Source organism: Acanthochromis polyacanthus, chromosome 2 (genome assembly GCF_021347895.1).
Source record: "Acanthochromis polyacanthus isolate Apoly-LR-REF ecotype Palm Island chromosome 2, KAUST_Apoly_ChrSc, whole genome shotgun sequence".
Lineage (NCBI taxonomy): Eukaryota > Metazoa > Chordata > Actinopteri > Pomacentridae > Acanthochromis > Acanthochromis polyacanthus.
In genome coordinates this window covers 2,226,799-2,239,077 of record NC_067114.1, presented here as the reverse complement: position 1 = coordinate 2,239,077, position 12,279 = coordinate 2,226,799, and the positions used below count along the sequence as shown (strand labels likewise).

Genomic DNA, 12,279 nt, shown 5'->3' with positions numbered 1-12,279 from the left:
TCACTGTGATTTGAGAACGTGTCCGTTGCCAGTTCGGCTCCTGAGGCTCCAACGATGTAAAAGGGCCATTATGACATTTAATGTGTTTTGCTGAGGGTCCCGTTAAATAACTTTTTCTTCGTTAGCGGGGTGCATTTGGAGAGAAACGCTCCCGTAACCTTGTTTAAGCTCCGCGGCAGCTCTGAGTGTGACAGGCTAATTAATGAACTGAGGTGTGGATGCATGCACATGTGCTAAGGAGCAAAGGAGGGTTTAATTAATGTGTGCACAACATGAGAACGTAGACGAGTCTTCTATGTCGTACCAAAAAGAGGCAGGAAACAGGAGGGTGAGAAAAACTGCTCAGCTCAGGTTTAACTGGATTCCTGTCTGACCTATTTTCTTCTAAATGTTCTTCTCCTGTTGTAGGACAGCGAGGTGATACGTCACCCTAAACCAGGGGTGTCCAACATGAGGCCCGCGGGCCAAAAGTGGTCCTCCAGAGGGTCCAATCCGGTCCTTAAAGTGTAAAAATTCCAGAGAAGACATTAACTGCAGACTGTAAATTAGTAAAACTACAAATTTAAAATCATTACACTAACCCTTAAAAAGGCGGGGCCGAGTATACTCGGTTCACGCTTACTCGTACACACAGCCGAAACATTCTCGGCTCGCTAATTAACATAAAATATGCACACACCCGTATGTTTAAGTCGACCAATGGTGAGATATAAACATTGGCCCCAAATTTGCTTATTTCAAATGATAAAGCCGTACAACGAAGCTGCAATTACGAAGCTTTTATCGGGCCGTGTACCGTAATAACACGGCCGAAATTCACAATGACGAACGTCTACGACAATGCGACCTGGCAAGACTTGATCGATATTTTTATGGATTAGGTGGTTTTAGTATGTGTACTTCTCCAGAAACATGGCCTTGTAAGGGTTAAAATAAACTGAAACTGTTTTTAAAAACTCTCAGGATCAAGACGTTTCCCATGAATGACCTGGTTGACTCCAAAAACTTCGAGGTCATGTTATCTGAGAGTACAGAACTGATTCAGGGTTTTGTCTGTTGGTCGAGTATAAGAAGCTACTGAAGAACATCTGCTTCACCTGAGAGGTCATTTTACACACGGAACAATCAGAGGAAATAATGTGCAAAATAATTTGATAATAAAACACAAGGTAGCTAAAACTGACCAAATATAACAGACTGGATCCTCCTGCTTCTTCTTTCTAACGACATTATTCTCTCCTATTCTGCTCCCTGAAAGAGTGCATCAAGCAGTGACACACATTCATGTCTGGCTTTAATATAAAGAAGACGACCGAGTGTGGTTGTGTTTGTGTGATAAACCAAAAAGCAGATTTCCTTCATTATGTAAAAAAAAAAAGAAGAAAAAAATGTCAGTGTGGGAAATTGCACTATCCATCTCAGCAAAAATACCTATTTACTGCTGGCAAATTGCTCTTACAGACACCGGCTACCATTACTCATCAAACTAAACTCTGCTCCCGACACTTTGCCAGCGAACATGTCCTCGTTTATTACATTTCCCCGCCAAAACAAAAGCATGCTTCTCGAATGAAAAAGGACGGGAGCTGAATAACCGCAAATCACACACTTTCTGCTTCTATCATTCTCAGTCATATCACTGATGTGCTGAATTTCTAAAGTGTGGATGGTATTTCTTCTTTCACCAGCAGCTTCCAGCTATTAGACAATAAAAAAGGATAATGAATATCTATTTTGTAATTTCAGGCGAGAATGCGGGGCCACTTCTTCAATCAAGCGGGGAACAGAACTATATTGATGACAGGGTGGTTTCAGCTAATAGCCTTTTAAAATGAGCTATTGATCCTTCCTAGCAATTATTCTCAAAAGAAACCTTGAAAAGAAAACACCTGTACGAAGTACGAAGGAACACGGAGGGAAACATCCACAGAACAGACAGTCGTACGTTTGGATCAACACTAAGATACCGAGAGCGTCCGAGTGGAGAACGTGAACGTTTCTGACATAATTTTAAATTTAGTAGCGAGAAGAAGCATGAATTTTGCAACTGTTCTATGTCGCATGTGTTAAACTGACTCAGAGGAAAGTCTCCTACAAACAGTTATTTGTAAAACACTTATCAAAGCATTGTCTTATTACCGCCCGGCAAAAACTGCGTTTTGCCAGAAGGTATTGTTTTCACCTGCATGGTCTTGCTTGCTTGCATGTTTGTCTGTAACACTTTGGTTTCCGCGCGATAACTCGATAAAATATTGATGTAGCCTCACCATGTTTGGTACACAGGCGTACCATAATAAGACACAGGTCAAGTTCGCATTTGGTGACCGTGACCTCATTTTCAAGGTCACAGGGGTCATCTTTGTCGCCGGGCGGTCCAAGTTTGGTAAAACTTCTTGTTTTTATGCATATTTTAGTTTGTAACAGATATGAGAAAGGTTTGCATGTTGTATCGCTGTTCTGAGACTAATATTGGTGCTAAAATGGGGGAAAAAACTTCCAAAGTGTGTCACTTGTGTCTGCTGAAATACTACAGAAATAGTGTAACCGAGCAAGATCACAGACTCATTTTTTAAGGAAAAGAAATAAATCTCATGCTTCTCTGACATTTTTTTTTTTACAAAACTAATCAAAATTCATCATCAATGACGCTGATGTTCAGACTCAGAAGTCGTGTCTGAAGGGTCTTTAAGGCAAAAAGCATTTATGAGTGGGTGGAGGAACTGAAATCTGATTTTTCCTGTTCATGAAGTCTTGAAATAGATCTTAGTAAATAAATCTAATATTTCTCTGAGACTTTTTAGTTTGGAAACACATAAAAATGAATTAAAGCTCATCAAAGACACGACTGATTGGATTTACTCACTGATTTATGTCGCATTGATGAAGCACAATTAGTGATTATTTACTTACACATGAAAGGGAAAATATCAAAGAACTGTGAATAAAAATCGCAGTGAAAAATGTACCTTACTGTGAGTGTTTTTATGTAAATATTGTCTGCTCTTGTACCTTGTACAGCAGAAGAAAGTGTCTTTTTGACACAAAAAAAATTACAGAAAAATGTAGAGGATCTTTAGATTTAACCCTGTAAAACCCACTGCTGCAGGAGTGCAACATCAGTTTTATTTTTCATTATAACAATTTTTATTATACTTATATATATCATTTTTTTGCTATATTTAGGTCTTACAGGGTTAATAACTCTGATAAAAAAAGTCAAGTTGTCCTATGACCACAATGTCAAATTATTTGTCTTCTTTTGTCAAATTTTGCAAATGCGAAAAGATTATTGTTCTTTTATGCAAAGAAGTTGTTCTTTATGGAGATGAGGCTACTCAGACCTGGACTTCAGAGCACAAACACAACTTGTTTCTCTCGGATCTCAGCAGACATTAATGTTTATTAAAAACATTAATATTTAGATGGACCTGGTAGGATGAACGTTGGTTCTAACTCCTTACCTTCCACTCCACTGATGCATTTGACTCGGTCTCGGACCTCCACGTTGTATCCTTCGAAGGACATGAAGACTCCGTCGGGGTGGTAGGGCTCTCTCTGGGTGTAGACCTTGGAATAGCTGTGCTGAAACTCGAAGCGGTCGTAGCCGTCGTACTGCACGATTTTCCCGTACACCTCGAAGTACTTCTCCATCCAGGAGAAGGGCAGGTAGACGTCGCCGCCGTCTCGCCGGCCTTTGATGGTGGATTCATCATTGATCAGGCAGTCGATCTCCTCGTACTTGATGCCGCCGACGACCCCGACGACGGGCGGAGGCTCCGGAGGCTGAGGAGGATGCTGCTGGCTGCTGATGCTGGCGTCTCCGATCCTGGGACTCGGAGCCACCGGGCCGGCCCGGGGCAGGAAGCGTATGGACGTGTCGCTGGAGCAGCGGTTCCACAGCAGCACGGTGATGAGCGTGAAGAGGGCGCAGATGACGATGAGGGTCTTATAGTTCACCCGAGCAGCCAGACAACGCATGGTCGCAACCTGCCTGCAAAACACAAACACAAGGTCGTTAACCCTCGTGTTGTTCTGCGGGTCAAAATGATCCGGTTTAAAGTTTGAAAATGTGGAAAAAAATCTATATATTTCCACAGTGAAACTTCTGATGTCCACATTTTCAACATTTTTGGGAGATCTTTGAACAGTTTATGGTGGAAAAAAAGAATTGTTAGAAATATTTTTTTAAGAAGATTCACAAAAAAAAAAAAAAATCAACCAAAATCCAGTGAATTTCACTGGATTTTGGTTGATTTTTTTCTGAATGTTCTTAAAAAAATATGAGAAGTTTTACTGATATACATGTAATCACTTTAGATATTTTTAGGGTTTTTTTTTTGGAAGATTTTTAATATTTTTTTTTAAAATAAAACTTTGAAGGGAAACTTTTAAGGAATTATTAGAATTTTCTTCTCGAAAGTTTTGCAACTGTTCTGAAATTTGGGGAATTTTTTTGCTGATTTTTTGAAATTTTTTTTCAGATAAGGAAACAACATTTTTTGGTGCCGTAAATGAAGACAACAGGAGGGTTAATCTGATCTATTTCAGACACGGCACGGAATCAAAAAGGCAAAATAAAACACACAAACCAAAAAACAAGCCACATTACAAACTTACTGTTATTTTGTCATTTGTTTTGCCTCATTTTTGTCATTTGTCCATTTTTTGTCGCTTTGTAATTTTTAGTCTCTTTTTGTTTAGTTTCGTGTTGTCTAATTTTTCGTCATTTTTTGTTTTGCTTCTTTTGTCGATCGTTTGTCGTTTCGTGTTTTTTGTCTTGCTTTTGTTGTTTGTCTATTTTTTTGTTGCTTTGTCACTTTTTTGTCTCTTTTTAGTTTTGTTTCGTATCATGTGTCTCATATTTTGTCTTTTTTTTCCTCCTTTTTGTCGTTCCATGTCTCGTTTTTGTAATATTTTGTCTTGCTTTTGCTGGGGTACTTTATCTCTTTATTTTTTCTCTTGTTCACATTAATAACAACAACAAAAACAATAACAACAGTAATTGTAATAATAAAAATAACAATAATAATATAAACATGTTCATATAAAACAAATACAATAAAACAGAATAATTGAATATTAGATATTACTCCTTTTCCCAAATAACTAGAAGAAATCTAAAATGCAGCCCGACCAAAGCTCGGCTCTGAGGAGGTTAAATTATACTTTCTGTTATTGTTCGTTTTATTCTCGTTTACCCTTCATTTCTTAAGTTACTGATGCATTTATTTTATTTATGTATTAGTGTCATTGTTACTTCTAGCCTTGTTTTCCCGTTTTTACGTCTATTTTCTTTTATTCCACTTGCTCTTTTTCCTCACTCGGACTTTGCATTTTTCTTCTTGTCTTATTTTATTCGGTGAAGCTGTATCGATTCATTTAAAAAAATCATTTCCTCTTTTACTGACCGGCCTTGTGTTGTTTAAAGCTCTTCCTGAGTATCATTGTTTTTCATTTTTGCTCCGTCTGTAAATCACTTTGTAAACCCTGCTTTTAAAAGGTGCTTTTCAAATAAAGCTATTACTATTATTAATATGATGACTGCTAATTTGTTAACGTGTGATGAAATTTACACACAGACTGGCAGCCCGCTGTGAAGCACGATTTAACAGGCTCATTTGAGAAAAACTCATCAAATAGACTCCGACTCATTTATGTAACTGATCTGCAGACACTAAATATACGACAATGCAGTGAATAACATCCAGCAAACGTTTTAATGGGCACACGAGACATCAAGTTACCCTGAGGCCTAATCACTCAGAAACAACTCATCACCATTTAAAAAAAGAAAAAACTGTGACTTTGGATCCGTGTTTCATTGTTCCGTTGATTATCTGCTCAGTTTGTCATTCCCTATTTGTGACATTAAAGTCTTTAAACATTTTAGCAAAACTACCACAAATCAGGCCATGAAATCTGAAAACACAAACGTGTAATAAACGTTCACAATGAGCAGTGGTGTCATTTGGAGATAAACTTCCCGACATCCCCAGGGCTAGATCTCAGTACATTTTAAAGGAAGCAGAACAACCGGGTCACTAAATCAGACTGAACTAAGTCCTTTAGGAAAGTCTGAAGACATGCAGCTCATAACTGTGACCTCATCAGAGCCGTTGAGCGCTTCATGATTTGACACTGTGACAGCCCAGAGCCATGAGTCCATGAGTGAGCAGACTGGGATCAGGCCGCTGAATCTGAGGCCTCGTTTATATACAGTCCAGTGATCCGGTTACTTTAAAACAGGGGTGTCCAACATGAGGCCCGTGGGCCAAAAGTGGTCCTCCAGAGGGTCCAATCCGGTCCTCAAAGTGGAAAAATTACAGAGAAGAAATTAACTGCAGATTGTAAATTAGTACGACTATAAAATTAAAATAGTTTTTAGACCATGACAAGTTGTTTTGATCATAAAGTAAAATACTAGAGCGCTAATTGTTTTTTGTAGTTTTGTCTCGTTTTTGAAATTTTGTCTTGTTTTTGTTGTTTTTAGTCTGACTTTTTGTCTTGTGTCTCATAGGGCCGTCCCGAATGCTGGCTTCTGGTCCCCGGATATTCGGGCCCTATTAAAGATGAATATCCGAATATTCGTTCCGCCTCGTAACGTCCAAGGAGGGGGAGGGGGGTGTTTGATGTGGCAGAGATGGCCTGAATGTTCGGATCCATTCGTCTGGTCTCCCGGGTCCAAATTTTGCTCTCGTTTTGTCTTCAGTTAAACTGAAGAATTCTCAAACAGCGGAGGTCTTCAGCATCTTGTCTTGTGTTTATGCAACGAAGTGAAGCGTGACGTCAGAGTCTGCAGCCACCCGGCCATTCAGGTGGTGGTAAGAAACAGGAATGGATGAGCCGAAATGAGCGGAACAGGGGCAAATATTCAGATACCAAAATTAATATCCGGATACCGCCGTAATGAACCAATATTCGGATATTCGGGTCCAGCCCTAGTGTCTCATGTTTTTGTCATTGTGTGTTTCCTTTTTGTTTCGCTTGTGTTTTTTTGTCTTACTTCTGTCATTTTGTGTTTTACTTAATTTGCAGTTTTGTGTATAGGTTGTGTCGTTTTGTGTGTTTTATTGTCTTGTTTCCGTTTGTCCACTTTTTGTCGTTTTTGTTTTTTTGTCATTTTTAGTCTCATTTTTGTTCATTTTTGGTCGCTTTGTAACTTTTTTAATCAAAATTTTTGTCTCGTTTGTTGTGTTTCATGTTTGTGTGATTTATTTTTTGTCATTTTGCGTCTCATTTTGTGATATTTTGTCTCATTTTGGTTGTTATTTGTCTTTCTTTGTTGTTTTGATCATAAAATAAAATACTTTATCATTCAGTTCCAGATACCTGTGACTAAAAGTTCTCTAAAAGATAATTCCTTTTAATGTGAGCATTTTCAGAATGCATCAGGTCAGAATCAGTTTCCTCCTCTTCTTCTGAATTGGACGAAAACTATCAGATACCTGTCATCATTTCTTTTTTGCCCTGATCAGTTCAGCACTGACAGCTTCTCTTTTTGACAGGAATAAATCTGAAGTTTACAGACAGTCGAGCGTTTAGCAGAAAGTTTATTCGGGTTTAGCCGTTCAGCAGGGAGTTGACGTGTGCAGATTTCTAGCGGCGACTTACTGCTTTTGAAAACAAGGATGCTTTCTCTGTGTACTCATTTTTCATTTCATCCTGCAGCATTTACTGACACTGTTTCTGAGTTGCAGTCAGCTTCCTAGAAAAAGTGAAATTTAAATTGGTTTTCTAAATGCATGTGAGCGACTTCTTGTTTGTAGATGGGTGAAAATCCAGCTGATCTACTAATAGACAAATGAAATACAGTCAGTGATTTATAAACAAGACTATAGCCAAGATAAACTAGTGAAATATGTGATGTGAGTTAGCTGCATGATAAACAACGCTGTTCAGTGGAGAGCAAAGTGTGATTGTTCTCCACTCATTCTCCCATTATTTCATCAAAAACAGCAGAAACCTGACAGAATGCTGCCAGAACAACTTCCTCTAAACGGATGACAAGTTGTAATTTGTGTCAAGCCCACAGTTTGGCTCCCTTTTGTTTGGCGAGGAGACCGAGTGTGGCTGAGTCAGAAGCACCTGAGGACAGAGCTGGTACATGTATGTTGTAATTAGGACCGCACACGCTGAGCAGAACCAGATCTGGTGTGGCTATACACACCGAACGGCATCTCTGTGAACAATGACAAGCAGCAGCGTGTCCGTGCAGGTCTCATTTACAATCCAACAACCAAACCCGGCTAGCAGGCTGATGCTGGTTCACTTTTGTCATGTTTACTTTTTGTTTTAGGTGAAGTTTGTGTTCACTATCTTTATCTGTAACTGAAGGCACTGAAGTATTTTGGGAATTATTCTTTCTTGTAGCAACATAAAGTCTGGGAGCACACCAACAGCTAGCCTGATTCCACCTATTAGAGTCTCTAAACTTCACTAATTAACCCATAAAATTCGGATTAATCCGTAAAAAAGCAGAAATTTAAAACAAACCAGACTATTTTTGAGGCCAGGGGCAGTTGCCGAGAATCTTGGAAGTAACATCTATGTAGGTTCTCATTCATCCAGGTTATCCAAAGTAGTTTAAATCAATCCACTGGACTTTAAGAAAGTTCCTTGAAGACGTTTCACCTCTCATCCAAGAGGCTTCTTCAGTTCTGGTGGTGGTTGGTGTTGCCTCAGCTTTTAAACCTCTGAGGTGTGTCCAGGGCTATTATTCCAACGACCGATACCAAAACTGATCTGACTACTCAACGATGGTCGTTGTGAGTATCAGTGGGGGTCGTTGAAATGCACAGATGTCGCACGAGGGCTCAGTGACATCTGTGCATTTCAACGACCCCCACCGATACAACGACCATCGTTGAGTAGTCAGATCAGTTTTGGTATCGGTCGTTGGAATAACAGCCCTGGACACACCTCACAGAGGTTTAAAAGCTGAGGCAACACCAACCACCACCAGAACTGAAGAAGCCACTTGGATGAGAGGTGAAACGTCTTCAAGGAACTTTCTTAAAGTCCAGTGGATTGATTTAAACTACTTTGGATAACTCGGAAGTAACGGTTCCTGAGAGAAAGTTGCACATAGAAAAGCGTCAACTCCCATTTGAACACCAATATCATCTGTTTGGATTAAATAAACTAAGCATTGAGCTTTGGTGGAGGGGTCAACCGATATGGTTCTACCACGGCGGATATCAAATTTTGGCCATCAAGGAGACTGATAACCAATATTTGACATTTTAAAATGAAACTCTTGCTTTCAAACTGTATTTAACTTCCTGACACAAAACAGAGAGCGCTGTGGTCCGGACATTGGTTGGGCCAAAGACTGGATCAGTCGCGTCAGGGAGCATCACGGCCACACCGCAACGTTTTAAAATTTATCTATTTTATGAGAAATCAGTAAAATAAAAGGATAAAGGATTGCAATAATAACAATAGCATAATAATAATAATTGCAATAAGTTGCTTCCCAAAATGAAGGAGTTCAAGTATCTCTGGATCTTGTTCATGAGTGATGGGAAAATAGAGCCCGAGATGGACAGGAGGATTGGTTCGATGTCAGCAGTAATGAAGACGCTGTACCAAACTGTCGTGGTGAAGAGGGAGCTGAGTCACAAGGAGAAGCTCTCAATTTACCATCCATCCACGTTCCAACCCTCACCTATGGTCATGAGCTCTGGGTAGTGACCGAAAGAATGAGATCATGGATACAAGCATCTGAAATGAGCTTCCTCTGTAGGGTGTCTGGGCTCAGCCTTAGAGATAGGAGGAGAAGATCAGACATCTGGAGGGAGCTCAGAATAGAGCTGCTGATCCTTCACCTCTGAAGGAACCAGTGGAGGTGGTTTGGACATCTGATTCAGATCCTCCAGGGAGACTTCCTTTGGAGGTTTTCTGAACATGTCCACCTGGGAGGAGACCCCGGGGTAGATCCAGAACTCGCTGGAGGGATTATGCATCTCATCTGGCCTGGGAACACCTCGAGATCCACCTGGAAGAGCTGGAAAGTGTTGCTGGGAGGAGGAACATCTGGAATGACCTGCTGCATCTGCTGCCTCCATGACCCGACCCCGAATAAACAGAAGGAAATGGATGGAATGAACGGATTGCAATAACTGTAAAAATGCTGGCTACCAGACTGATTATTTGACCACACTGATACTTTGAACCCCGTCAAACCAGCTGGTTCTGACTGTTTCTAGTCTGTATACAAACTAAATATCTAAAGGTACCTATTATCATGTCTGTGCAGTAAATATTTTCGTTTCTTTTCCAGGTCTCACCAAAACAGCAGTAAATACAAGGTCAATAATGTTCCATTATTACTTCACAGAAATGCAGTCCTTCCATCAGCGGCTCTCGGATAAAAATAATGTTGATTTTTCAGGGATCTTCTGTTTAATTTTAGATCGTTGCTTCACTGACCTACACTGCAGCTTCAGGTCGCTAAGAGTTGCTGCCCAATTACCCTTTGAAAAGGTTCACATCATCACTCATGTCTTGCGCTGACATTTTTAAATCCAGTCTGAAGACGTATTTATATTCAACCAGGCCTACATAAAGGTTACTGCCACTACATGATCATTTATATTTCAAATTATGAAAGTATTTATTTTTAAAACTGCACTGCACCGAACAAATCAGACCCGATCCTGGACCGTTCAGTCTGCTTCACGTCTCCATGTCCCCCGTGTTTCTCTGACATTTTCACCAAGCAAACAAGAAATCAATACAGCATCCTCAGGTCTCCTCCTTCATACTAATTACAGCTCTTAGAGTTTACTACTACAGCCATGACAGAGGAAGGAGAGGGAGGAAAATCATTAGTCACCAAGTTCATTTCACTATTTCAGCTTAAAGCAGCAACCAGCGAAGGTCACACCAATTAATCGGCAACAACCGGACGATATTAACGTCCTCGAGCAGGGATGTCAAAGTCATCTTAGTTCAGGTTCCACATTCAGCCCAGTTTGATCTCAAGTGGACAGGATCAGTAAAATCGTAACATAATAATCGATAAATAACTCCTACAGTTTCCTTTGTTTTAGTGCAAAAAAGTTCATATTTAAGGAATTATCTTTCTGTACAAAACATCATGAACAACCTGAAATTTCTTAAGAAAAATAAGTTCAGTTTCAGCATCATTCAGCCTCAGTTCATCATTTCAACTTCCAGATCACAGAGTGTCTACAAAGGAATACAACATTTAGTCACCTGGAACTGAACCAGAGAGGATTTATTTTATGATCAAAATGGCAAAAGTCCAAAAAAAAACCCAACAAAAACAAGACAAAATATTACAAAAAAAGAGACAAAAAGACAAAAAAATTAGACAAATGACACGAAGCAAAACAAAAAGACAAAAAAAATCAGACAAAAAAGTTACAAAGCGACAAAAAAATGGACAAAAGACAAAAATGAGACAAAAAATGACAAAAAAGGGAAACAAAATGAAAATAAAGGAGACAAAAACACAAATTATACACAAAACAACAAATGAAGCAAAAGAAAAAATAATTTAAAAAAGACAAAAAACACAAGCGAGATTAAAAGGAAACACAAACCGACAAAAATGAGAAACAAAATGACAAAAACACGAGAAACAAAATGACAACAGTCAGACAAAAAACAAAAAAACACAAAATATTGCAAAAATTAGACACAAAATGACAAAAACATGAGAAACAAAACGACAAAAATCAGACAAAAAACAAAAAATTGAGAAAAAATTACAAAGCGACAAAAAAATGGACAAATGACAAAAACGAGACAAAAATTACACAAAAACGATACACAAAACGACAAATGAAGTAAAACACAGAATGACAAAATATTACAAAAAAGAGACACAAAATGACAAAGAACAAAGAACAATTAGTATTTTACTTTCTGATCCAAACAACTTGTCATGGTCTAGAAATGATTTTAAATTTATAGTTTTACTAATTTACAATCTGTAGTTAATGTCTTCTCTGGAATTTTTACACTTTGAGGGCCGGATTGGACCCTCTGGAGGACCACTTTTGGCCCACGGGCCTCATGTTGGACACCCCTATAGCACTGGACGGTCAGATTATTGCGCTAGAGGCCTCTTGAACAAAGTGAATATATTAGAGGTCCCCTAATAGACAAGGAAGTGGACTTTAAAAAGCAAATGATGATGGAGAGGAAGGTTTAGAAGATGAAGAAAAGAGAAAAACTGGAAATTTTCTCATTTCACGAGTTCTACAATCTCAAACTTTGTGCTGTTTTCTTGCAGCCAGCAGAAGGAGA

General features: G+C 39.1%; 1 protein-coding gene across 3 annotated transcripts in view; it reads right to left on the bottom strand.

Moving 5' to 3' along the window:
* glceb (glucuronic acid epimerase b) overlaps positions 1-12,279 on the bottom strand; it is a 94,692-nt gene that overhangs the window by 29,140 nt on the left and 53,273 nt on the right. For all 3 annotated transcript variants that reach the window (XM_022190040.2, XM_051936684.1, XM_051936695.1), the window contains one exon: positions 3,462-3,991. In XM_022190040.2, the coding sequence (XP_022045732.1) occupies positions 3,462-3,978 (517 nt within the window). In that variant the 5' untranslated portion in view covers positions 3,979-3,991. The remainder of the gene's footprint in view (positions 1-3,461; positions 3,992-12,279) is intronic.